The sequence below is a fragment of the Alosa pseudoharengus genome, unplaced genomic scaffold (assembly GCF_046254945.1).
Source record: "Alosa pseudoharengus isolate Yale_2024_CS ecotype anadromous, Long Island Sound unplaced genomic scaffold, YU_APseudo_1.1 YU_APseudo_1.1_scf_21, whole genome shotgun sequence".
Classification (NCBI taxonomy): domain Eukaryota; kingdom Metazoa; phylum Chordata; class Actinopteri; order Clupeiformes; family Clupeidae; genus Alosa; species Alosa pseudoharengus.
The window spans coordinates 7,369,836-7,387,479 of record NW_027468674.1 but is presented as its reverse complement, the minus strand read 5'-3'; the positions used below and the strand labels follow the sequence as shown (position 1 = coordinate 7,387,479).

Below are 17,644 nucleotides of genomic sequence, written 5' to 3'. Positions count from 1 at the left end.
TCAGTTTTACAAATGCCATATAATTTACAAATACACCTCTATATTTGTAAAAAAATAAATAAATCAATATACAAGTTACAAATGGGATTTTTTTATTTGTGGATGTCAAAACACGCATTCAAATCAAGAAATACTTGTGGATCACCCTCTGCACATTTACAAATATTATTGAGACACAATTAATTCCAACAAATGAGTTCAAATATTGCCAGAAGAAGTTTGGCAATGTTGGCCGCTAGAGGTAGCTGGGTTTTCCCATGCTGCCTTACGCGTGCGATTGAGGTTTGGCGTTAGTCAGGCACACAGCGACGACAACACCGCACATTTTCTCTTATGTCTCTCTCCATTCCATGCCAGTAAAATCTTTGTCTGGATAGGTAGTGTCCGCCTTTGGCCCTGATGACCAGCCTCAAACTTCCAGCAAAATTCTGGCAACAATGAAGTGCCTACGCCAGTGTTTTGCCACCACACACTTAGCCGATCATTTCAGTGAACTTCTGGTGACAAAAGTTCACTTAAATTATTGGCTAAGTGTGGTGGCATTCCTTCACCCAGGAAGTGGGAGCTGAATATCAGTGCCCTGACCAAAAAGGCACAGCAGAGGATGTACTTCCTGCGACAGGTGAATAAATACAACTTGCATGGTTATCTCTTCCACCATGTAACTTATGGTTGGCTGTCTCGTCCTAACATGTTGTACAGTGCATGCGGAAAGTATTCACAGCACTTCACTTTTTGTTTTAAATGGATTCAATACTCCAACACTCCACAAAAAACAGGTGTTTGGAGTGTATTGTAAATTTATGAAAAAATAAAACACTGAAGTATTCCATTTACATAAGTAAAGAGCACAGCCTCCATCATTCTCAATTGGAAAAGTTTATGAATGTCTCATTCATAGTGATTTGGGGAAAATATCTAATTGCGATTTTTCTGTCAGATTTGTGATTTGCGATGATTTTTGAAAGTCAATGAATTGACTCAGTTCAACATTTGAAATGTCTCTTTAATTTGTGCCACCCCTGATTGGTGCACGCACGCCCGGAGCACAAGAATCACAGCACCCCCGACGGACTGTGAAGCTCACCAATCAGAATTGCTGTGCCCCTCACACACTCACCAAGCAGAAGTGCCATAGTTAATGAGGATGACATTATATTAATTAATGAAAGTCAGAAATGTGACAAAATTAACTGTGCACAATTATTTGTAGCTTTTGCGATCGGGTAATTGTGTTGGTTCATATTGCGATTTCGATTGCGATAATCGTGCAGCCCTTCATAGTGACCACTGGGTCATTGGTTACCGTTCTGACCAAGGCCCTTCATTCCAGATTACTCACTTTGGCTGAGCGGCCAGATGTCGGAAGTTGGTTATTCCAAACTTTTCCATTTGAGAATGCTGGAGGCTACTGTGCTCTTGGTCACTTCCAATGCTGCACTAATTTTCTTGTATCCTTCCCCAGATGTGTCTTCACACAACCCTGTCTCGCAGGTCTACGGACGATTCTCTCAACCTTGTGTAGAAGCATCTCAAGGACCATTGATAGAAGTAGGCTGCACCAGAGCTCAATTACAAGCGTCATAGCAAAGGGGGTGAATACTTATGTAAATGGAATATTTCAGTCTTTCATTTGTATATACATTTACTAAACACTCCACACACCTGTTTTTTGTGGAGTGTTTGGAGTTTTGTGTGTAGATTGATGAGAAAAAAAAATCAATTTTAAGGTGAGTCTGAAACATAGGCCTAACAAAATGTGGAAAAAGTAAAGCACTGTGAATAGTTTCCGTATGCACTGTATATGCACCTTGAGACCAAAGCAAATTCCTGGTTTGTGGAAATATATCACCTAGCAATAATCCTGATTCTGATAAGACTGGATTTGCGCCTTGCTATCTTAATTCAATGATCAAGATGTATACTACATCCCCAACCTCCCACTTCGGTCTTCTAATGAGCGTCTGTTGTGTTGACCAGCCATAAACGCAGGGTCAAATTCAAGACTCTTTTCCTCAGTGGTTCCATGTTGGTGGAATGAGTTGCCCAGTGCTCTCCATTCCCGTCATAGTTTTGGGTCTTTCAAGAGGGATCTGAAGGCATATCTGTTCAACATGCACTCAGTTTATTAAGGGTGTCTTATGCATTATGGTTTGTATATCATAGTATTTTTTTTTTCATTAGGCTATTGATTGAATTGACATTGTTCTTGATCATTGCTATTCTCATGAACGTCTTACAAACTCAAATTGTTCACTGTTAAATGTAACTATTGTATCGTTGTTATTTGTATGTCGCTTTGGACAAGTGTCTGCCAAATCCCATAACCATATTAATGAACCAACTAACATTATGCCAACACTGCTTGGCCCCCATGGTTTGGATTGACCACTGTACTGTACAGGTTAAACAGACTATTTAGGAAGTATAGATGCTGTTATCATTTGTGTTGGCCATGAGGCTCTTCAGTCTAAAGTTAAAAAAATATCGATATGCGTTTACATGCACTTTAGAATCCTGGTTATAAGGCATATCCCGGTTATCTTATGTGTTTACAGAGTCTGGGATGAGGTGTACACATGTAATATCCCGGTTTCTTTCAGAGTACTCCAGCTAGCATAATCGGATTTCTCAAAAGCAGAACAAGGACTCATCTGGGGTTTTGAAATCAGGATATGATGCTCACATGCGCAAAACCAGGATACTTCAAAATCCCCAGGACACTGAAGTTGTGAAATAATTGTTTGGCAGTTTTAAAAACAAAAAGCGGTCTACTTTTGTCTACACACACACACACACACACAAAAGACAAGCTACAAAGCATTTTATAGAAAAAAAAAACTGTTTTAATTACACAACTGATAAGCCCCTTGAGAATCCATCACAAACAGTTTACACATTGCCAATATCAACCTGGTGTCCAGACCATCTGTTCTACGGTAAATATGCTCCATAAGGAAGAAACTCCATACGTATAACACTTCTTTATCATTTGATCTTGGCCATCCTGCCTTAAGAACACAGTGGACAATTGTACTAACATGTCTGGAATTCCTTTAGTGTTTCTTAAGCAATCAGGTTTCAAGAGCACATTTGTTTTTTTCAATTCGTTTTTCACTCACAGGTTAGCCAGGAGCTTGTTGAGTAAATATGACTTATAGTTAATTATTATTGATGCTGGCCTTCTCAGACACCTCTACATGCCAGGGCCACATAGTCAAAGTATTAAGCATTAAACCAAACAAGTTTCAGCCTCTGCCAAGCGCAAGGTGAAGACATTGCGTGTCGGTCAGCTAGAGATTTTAATCATATTTGGCTGTTGATGAGGACACATCTAGCAGCAGAAAGAGGCCAAAACTGAGGATGAGAGACTACTTCGACTTTAAATTAGGGAGGTGGCAATCTGTTTGGGACCCCTCTCAGGAGGGAAAAAAACAAAACCATACAAAGAATGCTTAAAAAAAAAAAAGAGAAAAGACTATATAGAGGCGCAAAACATGGAGGTGGTGGGTTTGGGGGGAGGACTGGGCGGCCATGTTGTTGCTCTTGTCGTTGTGAAGGATTATGGGAAGCCGTCGTCATCATCCTCTGCCATCTCTTTGGCAAACTCCAGATCCTGCTGCTCCCTCTCTCTCCGCTCCTGCACACACCACATCATCAAATGTTATTCACACACACACACACACACACACACACACACACACACCTCTCTCCGCTCCTGCACAAACCCAAACATCAAATGTTATTCACACACACACACACACACCTCTCTCCGCTCCTGCACACACCACATCATCAAATGTTATTTACACACACACACACACACACACACACACACACACACACACACACACACACACACACCTCTCTCCGCTCCTGCACAAACCCAAACATCAAATGTTATTTACACACACACACACACACACACACACACACACACCTCTCTCCGCTCCTGCACAAACCCAAACATCAAATGTTATTTACACACACACACACACACACACACACACCTCTCTCCGCTCCTGCACACACCACATCATCAAATGTTATTTACACACACACACACACACACACACACACACACACACACACACACACACACACCTCTCTCCGCTCCTGCACAAACCCAAACATCAAATGTTATTTACACACACACACACACACACACACACCTCTCTCCGCTCCTGCACAAACCCAAACATCAAATGTTATTCACACACACACACACACACACACACACACACACACACACCTCTCTCCGCTCCTGCACAAACCCAAACATCAAATGTTATTTACACACACACACACACACACACACACACACACACACCTCTCCGCTCCTGCACAAACCCAAACATCAAATGTTATTTACACACACACACACACACACACCTCTCTCCGCTCCTGCACAAACCCAAACATCAAATGTTATTTACACACACACACACACACACCTCTCTCCGCTCCTGCACAAACCCAAACATCAAATGTTATTTACACACACACACACCTCTCTCCGCTCCTGCACAAACCCAAACATCAAATGTTATTTACACACACACACACACACACACCTCTCTCCGCTCCTGCACAAACCCAAACATCAAATGTTATTTACACACACACACACACACACACACACACACCTCTCTCCGCTCCTGCACAAACCCAAACATCAAATGTTATTTACACACACACACACACACACACACACACACACACACACACACACCTCTCTCCGCTCCTGCACAAACCCAAACATCAAATGTTATTTACACACACACACACACACACCTCTCTCCGCTCCTGCACAAACCCAAACATCAAATGTTATTTACACACACACACACCTCTCTCTCCGCTCCTGCACAAACCCAAACATCAAATGTTATTTACACACACACACACACCTCTCTGCTCCTGCACAAACCCAAACATCAAATGTTATTTACACACACACACGCACACACACACACACACGCACACACACCTCTCCGCTCCTGCACAAACCCAAACATCAAATGTTATTTACACACACACACCTCTCTCTGCTCCTGCACAAACCCAAACATCAAATGTTATTTACACACACACACCTCTCTCTGCTCCTGCACAAACCCAAACATCAAATGTTATTTACACACACACGCACACACACACACCTCTCTGCTCCTGCACAAACCCAAACATCAAATGTTATTTACATACACACGCACGCACACACACCTCTCTGCTCCTGCACAAACCCAAACATCAAATGTTATTTACACACACACACACACACACACACACACACACACACACCTCTCTACGCTCCTGCACAAACCGAAACATCAAATGTTATTTACACACACACACACACACACACACACACACACACACACACACCTCTCTCCGCTCCTGCACAAACCAAAACATCAAATGTTATTTACACACACACACACACACACACACACACACACACACAAACACACACACCTCTCTCCGCTCCTGCACAAACCAAAACATCAAATGTTATTTACACACGCACACACACACCTCTCTCCGCTCCTGCACAAACCAAAACATAAAATGTTATTTACGTACGCACGCACGCACGCACACGCACACACACACACCTCTCCGCTCCTGCACAAACCAAAACATCAAATGTTATTTACAAACACACACACACACGCACACACACCTCTCTCCGCTCCTGCACAAACCAAAACATCAAATGTTATTTACAAACGCACACACACACACACGCACACACACCTCTCTCCGCTCCTGCACAAACCAAAAAATCAAATGTTATTTACACACACGCACGCACGCACACACACACACCTCTCCGCTCCTGCACAAACCAAAACATCACACACCTCTCCGCTCCTGCACAAACCAAAACATCACACACACACACACACACACACACACACACACACACACACACACACACACACACAGTTGATAAATCTAACATTTATGGGTGAACATATTCCATCCGAACCTACTCTACAAAATACAAATCATGCACCATGTCATCACACGTTTAAGGCAAGCGGACAGCATGTTTATTTTAATGTATAGAATATAATATAATGTATAGAATAGAATACATTTTATTGTCACTATACACATGCACAATGAGATTAAAAGCACCTCCTTTTTCAGTGCCGACAAAAAAGGGGAGGGGGGGGGTAACGTGCACAGTTCTGAGACGCCATATAAAATATGGTTTTATATACAGTGTGATAATGGGTGGGTTATTGCCAACTGGACTAAATTAACATGAGTTTTTTTTTTTAAATGTCTTAATTATTTATTTTATTAATTGTTTTTGTTTGTTTGTCCGTCTTGTATGTTTCACATGTTGTATGTTTCACGTGTCACGGGTACGCTGGCAATTACGCCGCTCCGTTAGGCATTTTTGTTATTTGTTTGTTGGTGTGTTGTGTGTGAAGCCCTTTTGCTGCACTTTGTGCATAGAAAAAATGCTCTTCATGTTTGTCTGTAAGCACTTTGTGCTCAATGCTTGAAAAGTGCTATATAAATAAATATTATTATTATTGCATATTATTAGAATATCGCCCAGCATTGGTGATTTGCAATAAACTTGACTTGAATTATGCCGTCACTTCTCCACAAGTAGTGAGAGCCAGAAAGCCTTTCTGTTGGGGGGCATAAAAGGACAAAGTTTTTTTTACAATGTCTTCTTTCTTTGTCTCCTCAATGCCCCAGTTACTGCCTTTTGCCTTTGCACGACTCCTTATTTTTAGTACATAATACAAAGGCAGAGTACAGTATCTGACAAAAAAAAGGTCAAAGGTCAACTTTGAGCACATCAGGGCAACAAGTCACCAGATTTTCATTGCTCTACTCTATAATACATTTGTGTAGACAAAGTCATTTGTCTCAGTTTGACACTCTGGTCAGTTACTGCCTTTTGCCTTTGTAGGGCAGAATGGATAGTAGAGTAATGTGATTCCCAAAGCATCACAACAGACAACTGTACCTCTGCCGACTCCAGGTCCTTGTTGTAGGCTTTTGGCGGGAATCTCATGGCCTGTGAGTAAAAGGAAATGAGAAACGTTTTACCAGTCTGTCATCTAAACAGTCACCAATTATTTGCAATGACGAAATTCACCCACACAGAGTCAACATCTTAAAGGCTTTATTTCATAGTTCTGTAGTTTTCCAGAGCTGTGCAAGCACTCTGGTATTACCTAACCCATATGTACACAAGGCATACCTGACCTTGATGTGTCACTAGGAGTAAGACTATCCATAGCATGGGATAGACACGCACCAGTCCGCTACACCAATAGCTCCAAATACAATTTTATGTAACGTTTCGGGTGTTAGCCATTCATAACACTTGTCTGATGAAGGGCTAATGGCCAAAAATTATATTTGGAGCTATTGGTGTAGCATGGCTAAAGCCCGAAATGTTACATAAAATTATATTTGGAGCTATTGGTGTACTGGCCTTTCTTCACTTCTTCACAATTTCGTCCAGTACCCAATTCTAGAGTTTGGATGTGCAAAGATGTGCTGAGACACACACCTTGACAGACATGTTGTGGATGTGCGTGCTTTATTGCTATTTTTACTGAGACACGCACCTTGACAGACATGTTGTGGATGTGCGTGCTTTATTGCTATTTTTACTGAGACACGCACCTTGACAGACATGTTGTGGATGTCCAGGCAGAAGGAGATGCGCTGGTGGAAGGCGAGTTGCGGCTCCCGCGTGCCGTAGATGTCCATGGTTTCCTTGGACTGCACGTAGCCCTTCTCGTGGTTGATGTTGGCCTCGATCACGCCATCTCGGATGGCCTGGGGAAAGGGGTGTTTAAGTTAACAAGCTAGTCAGCTTCGGTCGTCAGATATTTTTTATTTTTGTAATACATTTATATTTTGGTCATGAATGCATGTGCCATGTATACAAAGATGATTTTATAAACATCAATGCATATCTTACAGACTCTTCAGTTGTGCCCTAACCACTGGTCAAATTGATTATTAATGGCATTTACAAACAGAAGTTCGGGAGGAGCATGATCGAATTTGCCACGCCTCCTTCATATGCCAGGTAATTTATCCGCAGTCTACCTGCCGAAGCAGCAGCATCGGCTTAACTTTGCTAACAACCCACCACCTTCCCTCCCCCCTCCAGTCTTCCTTAGTTAAGAATAAAGGAGTGTTACTTGCACGATCCCACAAAACACTTCAGGACCCTGGTCAGAGACCTCACCAAAAAAGTTTTTCTATCGCATGTCTTGATGCAAATGCAAATTTCGTGTTGTGAACTAGTGAACTGTCGGTTACCTTTGCCACAATGAACTCGGCGTCCTCGGGGCTGTCCAGCTGCAGCTTCTGGGCAATGTCGGCTAGAGAGATGCGCGAGTAGGACAGGCTGATCATACGCACGCCTGCAGGCAAAACACACAAAAGGGGGAAAACAGTCATGTCCCACAATCCCTTGATCCATCTGCTGTTAGATAGTTATACTTTATCAGTCCTAGGAGGACATTTGTTCTCTGCATTTTATCCATGAAGGGGTAGCGTACAAACCTCACCAGGAGCACACACACACCCAGCGATGTGGGCAGCCTTTAAGGCCTATTCACACCAAGAACGATAACTATAACTATAACCAGAACGATAAAAATTTAAATTCGATGGGTTCTGATTGGCTATTAGCTTTTTATCGCTCTGAAAGTGATCCCCCAACGATATCGTTCTTCATGTCGTTATCGTTATAGTTTATGTGTGAACTTTGTCATTCATATTAACGAGAACGATATTTACTTATAGTTATCGTTCTTGGTGTGAATGGGCCTTTGATCCGGCGTCCGGATTGCTCAAGGGCAAGGGTTCATTCATGGATGTGGATGTGGCAGAGCGCTTACCGGTTTTAATGACGTTGTGTCGTAGGCGGATGATGAGGGTGTAGGTGCCATCAGTCTGGAACTTTTCTCCAAACTGGTCCAGGGCTTGATTGAACTTGGCCAGATTCCCTGTTCTCACGGCTGAGGAGGGGACACGGGGGGAATAAAAGAACAAAAGGCAGGAATTAGTTTTGCTTTCGGAGGTTGCATCAAAGACCAAAACCATATTAATACCATATTAAAGCTGCAGTAGGCAAGTCTGACAGATTGAGGGGACTTAGCCAAAATGTTTAATGTTTACAACTCTCATGCCCCTCCCCCACTACCACCGAGCACCCTCTCATCTCTGTTTGTGCTCGTCAGTGCGCACCAGACTGCACCAGACTGTGATTGACAGTCAGATCACACACCAGAATTGGTGTCATTGGACCGGAAGAACCGGGAGCTGTGGATTTTTGCAAAACAAATAACAGTCTCTAGGTGGAGGTAGAAGTGCAGGGTTTTTTTTCTAAAACCGGCTGATTTATGTTGTTCTGTCGGAGCATAGTGTCGGTTTCAGTGAATATGATCAAAAAAATCTTGCCAACTGCATCTTTAACTGCTCCTATGTATTAGCTTCATAGCTGAAGAAATTTAGCAAAATCGATGTATAAACCGCGGTTAATAGTTGGGAAATTACAGTACTTCATCAAATCTAATATCACAGCAGAGGAGTTGCCAGGCCTCTGTAACACTATGGCTGCCCAGGTGGAAGCTCTGCAGAGCCCATGAGACCGGAGTGTCTACGTGTCTGCGTGATGATTTGAAATGACTGTTTGATGATCAATGTTCCTCGTATCCACACTGAGTTGGGAAAGTCGGCCTTTTGTTATGGTGCCCCTACTTCCTGGAATAATCTCCAATGCAACATAGAAATTAACTCTCTACTTTCCTATAATCAATTCAGATATGTAATCACAAACCTTCCTATGTCAAATTGTACTTGTTTTATGTAAATGTTATTTTATGATGAATATTTTCTGTATTTTTGTTTTTCCCTTCTTTTATAATGTTATGTAGGTTACCTTATTATGTTATATTTTGTTTTATTTTCCACAATTATTATACTATATCTCTTGTTATTCAATTGTTACTGTGTAATCTTGGCTTCACTGAAAATGAGGACTACCCTCAATGAATGAATGAATGAATGATTACCCTGAGTGAGCAGGAAGTAAGGCATGAGAGACCTCTTCAGAGAGGGCTGGCGGAACTGCAGACGGTCCGGGATCTCTCCCAGCAGAAGCTCCACCACAATCAACAACTTATGCACCTGAGAGAGAGAGAGAGAGAGAGAGAGAGGTGAGAACAAGCTTCAGCCAGGAAGCAAATTATGCATCCGAGAAAGACACACACATACACACAGAGAATAGACATCAGGAGTGCAGCCTCACAACATGTGTGAAATTCCCACAGATACTATAATTAGTTAGCAGGTTTGTTGCCTGAATTGCCTGTTATTCACATTGTGTGAAGACCTGTGTGCATGCCTGATACCAAAATGTGTTCAGACAGAGAAATAGAAATGCTAAGTCATGTGTTCATCAAGTCATTATTGGTAAACTGTAATATGCAGGTTTAAACAGTTAGCATATTGCTAAACAGCAATTATCAGCCATATGGGTAACTGAATAACAATTGTTACTGTTTTTGTCAGTAGCAAGAGTGCATGTATCCTGTCTTACTAAATGTATTTTCAAATAAAATATAAAATATAATTTTACATGTATCAAAATAAACTACAAAATACAGTAACCACGCCATGTATCAAAAACAAAATACTGTCTTTTTTTATTCTGAAAATACTAAAAATACTTTTTAAAGTGTAACTTTAAACTTTAGTGTAAACTACCTAGGGTCTATTTACAGTAGTTAACGACTTCAAACTTTTGATTGAGAGCAAAACGACGTTAATTGGTGGCGTTTTTGAGCAAGATCGCTGGACGGACAGCGATGGAGATGTAGATTGAGACAGAGCAGGAACTCACTGTCTGCTTGAAGCCCACGGCAGTGTGCTGGGGGGCCTTCCTCAGGGCGTTCGTCAGCGTCCTCCTGGCCTCAGAGTACTCCAGCTGAATGGCCTTAATGCGCCCTAAAGAAGAGAAGAAAGGAGAGATAGAGAGAGAGAGACAGAGACAAAGAGAGAGAGAGTTAGAGATGTTACAGTGCCATTTGCTCTGCTTTTTACCATAACTTTGGATATAAATACAGAAAAGCCTATAATTGCTGCATTGCAGTGGTATGTCTATGCCTGGCCATGAGTTTGTGGTTGACATACACTTGTGTGGCGAAGCATGTTAGATTATAGAGTTAAAAGGAATCTAACCAACTTTAATTTCAAATTCAAATTTCATACCAAATTTGATGAACTCGGGACATTCTAGAGATATCGTATTCACAAGACGGTATTCACATACAGTAAATATGGTCACAGTGACCTTGACCTTTGACCTCCAAAATCAAGTCCGCTCATCTTAAAAGTCCAAGGCAGAGGCCGCCGTTCCTCGCTCACCTGTGTAGTAGAGGTAACGCGCCCACTCGTTCCTCGCTCACCTGTGTAGTAGAGGTAACGCGCCCACTCGTTGTTGTTGGCCAGCTCCGGAAAGACAGACTTGGACACGAGCTTCTCGGCCTGGTCGTACAGGTTGTACTGCAGGTAGTTCCTCAGCAGCAGGTTCAGCAAGGTGGCCTGGCCATCGGCGTCATGGCGCAGGGTTGCCGTCCGCAGGCGAGTGTGCAGGAAACTAAGAGAGAGGGACAGAGAGAGAGAGAGAGAGAGAGAGAGGGAGAGAGAGAAGAGATAGAGAGGGGACAGGATTCATGAAAAAGTCCAATGTCCATGAATGATGACACAATCAATAATAAGACATAACAAGAAAAAGGAGGAAAATGTAACTTTTCATAAATAGATAGATAGATAGAGGGCACCTATGCAATATGGTACATATCACTTTAGCTGAACAACGATGCCCACACCACATACTAGAACGATAATGTGAGGAACGATATTGATGAGGATGACTTTTATTTCAGTGTTTTTTTCAGAATGATAAAAAAAAACCTGATGAAAGTCGAAATTTGAATAAAAAATTGTCGCATCATAGTGCAGAACTCGGTTTGCGAACATTCTAATCACATATTTGTGACCGCTCTCTTCAACAGGCCTTAAGCAGTGGTGATCTGGAGGCAGGCGGGGGCAGGAAGGAGTGGATACCTGCGTACAACGTCCAGCTGGTTGAGGAACTCGTAGACACGGGAGTGGTAGTAGTAACACTTGGCAGCCACCAGGTCCAGAGCTCGGCGGTTCTGGGAGCCGATCTTCTGCAGCAGGTCGTCAGACACCTTCTGAGCCTGCAAGGGTGGTGCATGGGAATGACGAAGAGAGAAAAGAAGGAGAAGAAGAAAAGTATTAGGACAAAGTTTTTAAATAAAAGGTAAGCCATAGTCAAGCAGCCATACCCAGTCCTAGCTCAACTTTGCCACATATACCGAAAACTAGGATTCCCCAAAAACACTGTATGGCTGTTAAAGCCAAGTGGCTAAAGTGTCTACAGCAAGCGGCATGCTCCTTATGCACATTTACTGCACGCTGAAGACGTGCGTCATTGACGCGTGGTCCCCGATGTTGGGAGGCACACGACACCCCCACATGCCGCATTGGTGGCTCAATTCTTGTGACGCGCCGCGTGCGTGGGATTATATAGAGATGCGGGACTATATTTGGGTATAGACTTGTCAACTGCAAGATTTCTCTTTTTTTTATGGATTCCTATGGAAAAAAGTGAACCAAGTACCCTGAACAAATCCCTAATTTGCCTAATCAATTCTATTCTCAAAGTCTGTGTCTGGTTTAGACGTTTTTAGGTCAGTCAAATTGTTTGGGTGGGATGGACAGATGAGCAACAGTGAAGCAGTCACCCAGGTCACCTGAGTGTGCTTGAGTAGATTCTGTTAGAACACAATGGCTGCCTCTGAAGAAGTGAGACGTTTACATTGCATTATCGTGTCTGTTATACAAGACATTGACCGAGCAATAACTTTGAAAGATTAACTATGGGGCAGCTGTGGCCTACTGGTTAGCGCTTCAGACTTGTAACCGGAGGGTTGCCGGTTCGAACCCCGACCAGTAGGCACGGCTGAAGTGCCCTTGAGCAAGGCACCTAACCCCTCACTGCTCCCCGAGCGCCGCTGTTGTTGCAGGCAGCTCACTGCGCCGGGATTAGTGTGTGCTTCACCTCACTGTGTGTTCACTGTGTGCTGAGTGTGTTTCACTAATTCATGGATTGGGATAAATGCAGAGACCAAATTTCCCTCACGGGATCAAAAGAGTATATATATTTATACTAACTAAAAACAGCGATAAAGCATTTGACATCCTCAAATTTTGTGGCCAGGGTATATCCGGGCTTACTTCCAGGTTAGGTTGAAACACCAATCCATATGGCGCAAGAATTTGAGTCTGGCAACGCTTAGTAAAATAGGATGGCTAAATGCTGTTTTAAAAGAAAAGTGCCAGTCCTTCTTCATTTAAGTGAATGAGAATTGTTTATGCTAAGGTTAGGAAAATGTTTGATGTTGCCAAAGACTTGATAATGATAAAGCTAGTTAGCTGTTATGTTTTATGATCATGACAACTGCTAAGTGCTAAGATTGCCATCTTCCACTAAAATAAATCCTCTGGCAGGGCTTGCCTCTGGGTAGCGCTTGTTGTTGGTGAGGTAGACCACCAGGAGCAGCTGCAGATAGGCCTCGACCTCGGGCAGCAGAGGAGTCGCCGCAGCTTTCCCTGTGCGAGGCCTGAACTGCACATCGCCCTCCATGTCCATGGGCTGAGAGAGGAGACAGGAAAAGGAGATCAATGAGCGGATCAAAACAAACCCAACAACAAACAACAACAACAAATCAATTCATCCCCATCTACTCTAGTCCAGTCAGCCTAGGGCTAGTACTGATGACCATCCCAAGGGCCATCCTCCTGAGACCCATGCGGTGTTGGCATAGGCCTACCTCTTCCAGGAAGCCCAGAAGGAAGTCCTTGCCGGCAGCGTTGGAGGTGAAGAAGCCGGTGACAGCCTTGTGGAGGACATTGGGGTTGAGGCGTCGACTGGTGGAGGGCAGAGCGCGCAGGGCCCGCAGAACGAAGCGAGGCTCTTTCCCCGACACAGCCTTCTCAATCTGCTTCACATGCTCCTTGATGTCTGGTACGGGTTAAACAGGGCATGTGTACACTTACCACAGGGATGCATTTACACAGGATAATTAAATGTTTAAGTAAATAATAAAATGCAGTGAAAGCCAATTAAACCTCAGAATTGCATGCAAAATGCACTGTTTGTATTAGGCAAATCATTTACAATATTTCAATACCCCATGTTGTTGGTTTTCAGTGCATGGTTTAAGCCTAATCCTAGCCTAAAATCTCCATTGAAATTCTCAATTAGTCCAGCAGTACGGGAAACTAACTGTGTGTGTTTAGAATTGTAATTACTGCCACTCACAAACAAAGTCATTCATTGGTCTCTATACAGAGTCAAATGATGCTCTTGTTCCACAATGATGTACTTATGCTAATCCCATGCAGTAATATTTCTATAAATGGTGCATGTTTAGAAGGCCGGGTGGAGGATGACAACACAGATTTGAATAACTGTTAACGTTGCGAGTTTAAAGCATGGAATATTTAACGTTAACGGACATGAAACGTTGCTAAGAACAAACTCAACAGAAAGTACTCCAATGTAGCAGTAGTTCCACTTAAAAATATGTATGCTAACGTTAACCTTAACAACAACATTTAGTACTTACACATCATTACTATAGCGTGACGTTACATTAGCAAGTAGACTGACTCAGGTATTTACTGAATCCCTGTCTACACATAACAAATTAAAACAAATCTGGGTATTTAAACTCACAAAACAGAAATTCCTATTACAATGAAGACACGAACACAGAAAACATCAACAATGATTAACGGACATTATTATGACAGATTACTAGTACTAGCTCGCTAAGTGTTAGCTACATTGCTAACATTAGCAATTTCTACAACCTAGGGTCGTGGTCGGAATAGCACTTTTCTGTTCTGTGGGTAGTTCTAGCCAATGTCAGGGTGCTGTTAGCTATTAGCGAACGTTAACTTGCTAGCTACCTAGCTAATAGCATGCTAAACACCGTACATTTACAGTTGAAGGATTATGAACGCCACACACAGAAACACAACGTTCATTACTTAGACAACATTAACCAGTTGTGACTAAATAAGTTACCCTCTAACGTAAGGCTGTCGATTTCCTTTGGAGGCTTTGCCGAGCCGGCGGCGTCCTCCTCGGGCATCTCAACATCCTGAGGTTCGGGGCCTGCCTCCTTCTGCTTGTCAGCTTTTGAATCTTTGGGCTTTTCACGTCTCTTAGCTGTTTGTTCCTTCATATTTTCTCTACAAGTAGAAAACACTATTTAGCACAGAGCAAAATCGCAAAAAGATGTAAACAACAATCAAGGAGCCACTGATAATCGAGTCAATGAACAACAACACTCACTTCAGTTTATCTCAGCAGAATGACTGGCAACTATTGCGGCGCGCAAAGAACTCTGGGAAACAGATAGTGATGTGCCCAATGAAGTGAGGCTTCGGAGCTTGTGTCGAGCAGAAAGGGGCGTGCCAGATGAAGCCCCGGTTCGAGGCTTGTGTCGTTTCCATAAAAATCACGTGACTGATGACAAACGAGGCCTCGGTTTGTGAGTGTGACGTCTGAAGCTTCGTTTGGGACACACACCCACGTGACTGCTTCGGAATCTGATTCAAAGGCTTTGAATTGCGCGAACCAGGGCACCCGCTCTAGTGTCGGAATGAGTTGTGTTGTATTGCAAGAGCCAGGCGAAATTTGTGGGTAGCCCTGATTTATATAGGATGCTTTCTCTGTTTGGGAATTTACGTTCTTTTCTTTCCGGAAAATGTCCATAATCCATAATATCATGCACATATAGAAATAAAGAAGAAATAGCCTAGGCCTAGCCTAAAGCTTTGCCATTTAGAACAATGACATTAAAACGTGTCTGCGTTGCAATCTTGTCTCAACTTCAATCATGTCATTTAAAAGCAATACAGGCTAATCATTTCTATGTAGGCCTAACAATAATGGCTGACATAATATTTTCCTTTTATTGAAAGTTTGATTCATGAAACGTCAAACTATGTCAGGCCATGTAGGGTTTGGTTTAATTAGGCGCCTGGTCGTTTCCTTTTCACTCTCGTCCATAGCGTGTTGAGGTTGATAATACTTCGTCCTGGTTCAGAAGCTAAGTAGTGTCTACTGCGGTCGTTAAGTGGATGGGAGACCGATTGGATCATTGACTGGGATAACACATGATTTCACGCCTCCACGGAAACACCAATCTTCACGTGATAACGAGTGACGGGATTATGTTGCCTAATCATATTTTATTGTATTGAATTGAGACAAACAGAAATGCAAATTTCTTGCAACACTTTTAATGTAATGAATGAGAACATTTCGAAGCTTTGGCATTGTGTTGAACGTTGTAGGTATTCTTTTCACTAGTCCGTGACTGCGGGGCTTTATGCAAACCACCAGATGTCGCTGTGTATTCCTTATCTTCCATGTTTCGAAACTTCGACACATTACTCGGCACATTAGGGAAATGTGCCGAGTAGCGCTCGAGGCTTCATTTACCCATCACTAGAAACAGACATAACTAGTTAAGAAACACAACAACAGGAAAACTCAAAGATATCAGAAAATATCGTTCAGGGACATGTTTGTGTGCATTGGACATATTGTTGTTTTTGTTTAGGCCTATTTAAATTCGATATTGGAAATGTTCAACATTCGAATTGACCCTTCAAGTAGCCTAATTTTGAATGTGTAGGCCTAATATAAAATTAGTGTCTCATGAGTTGCAAACAGGGACTGACAAGGATGGTTATGAGCTGGCAAAACCTTCGGCTACATTAAAGAGTTTTCAACTCAAAAGAGAATACTGTGTAGGCACATTATGGACAATATCAAAAATTACTTTTGTTGTTAAATGCTATTGTTATCCTTTATATGTAGGCTGGCAAGGGGAAGTTAAGTGGATTTCGGGTCTGGCTTGCACTAACAGGAGGGTCTCCCAGAACATACAGTAGGCTACTGGTAGGCCTACCAAAATTATTATTGTTGGGAGGCCCATATTATCATCTTACGGCCTCAAATGTCTGGCAGGACCTCTGAGAGTCACTTATGCCTAAAGTGACACTCTGGTGTGGATTTCAAAATGAGTTTCCAAGGCCACATGAAGGCCCTCAAAGTCATTGGAACTATAGAAAAAAACAGTTAAATTCTGAATATATGGAATAAAAAGAAGACCTTTTAGGCCCTATATAGGCTATGCACCTGCCACTTCTGTTATGTGTGACTACAGGAAAACATTTGCACCTGGCAACCAGAGAGGGGCTCTCTCTGCAAGGGATTCCTTTTCCCCAAACCTTTAGAGTCAAGTGCCATAACTCACCCAAACACAGAGAGAGTGAGAGAGAGAGAGAGAGAGAGAGAGAGAGAGAGAGAGAGAGAGACTGCCTCTTTCTTGAGTGTCTGGATGACACCGTGTAGTTCATTTTTGTCAGTGCCGAATCTGCCATTTCAGCATCAACAGCAATCAACCTCTGCACCTTATCTTAAGGGACCACCGCTGCGCTTCTCAGGATGAAACCGGATCCTGAATAG

The 17,644-nt window shown here is 42.6% G+C and overlaps 1 protein-coding gene across 3 annotated transcripts; it reads right to left on the bottom strand.

Moving 5' to 3' along the window:
• Window positions 1-2,809: 2,809 nt before the first annotated feature.
• On the bottom strand, window positions 2,810-15,541 carry psmd3 (proteasome 26S subunit, non-ATPase 3). Of its 3 annotated transcripts, none has more exons than XM_076297769.1 (13): window positions 15,458-15,541; window positions 15,188-15,354; window positions 13,926-14,116; window positions 13,610-13,747; window positions 12,133-12,269; window positions 11,472-11,662; window positions 10,907-11,010; window positions 10,077-10,191; window positions 8,901-9,020; window positions 8,317-8,420; window positions 7,669-7,824; window positions 7,001-7,051; window positions 2,810-3,640 (listed from the first exon to the last, which is right to left on the bottom strand). In XM_076297769.1, the coding sequence occupies exons 2-13, from the start codon at window positions 15,345-15,347 to the stop codon at window positions 3,563-3,565; spliced, it is 1,545 nt and encodes a 514-aa protein (XP_076153884.1). In that variant the 5' UTR covers window positions 15,348-15,354; window positions 15,458-15,541; the 3' UTR covers window positions 2,810-3,562. The 3 variants fall into 3 exon arrangements, with proteins under 3 accessions (XP_076153884.1, XP_076153886.1, XP_076153885.1); XM_076297771.1 differs by lacking the exon at window positions 2,810-3,640 and adding an exon at window positions 4,820-4,864; XM_076297770.1 differs by lacking the exon at window positions 2,810-3,640 and adding an exon at window positions 5,701-5,772.
• Window positions 15,542-17,644: the final 2,103 nt, after the last annotated feature.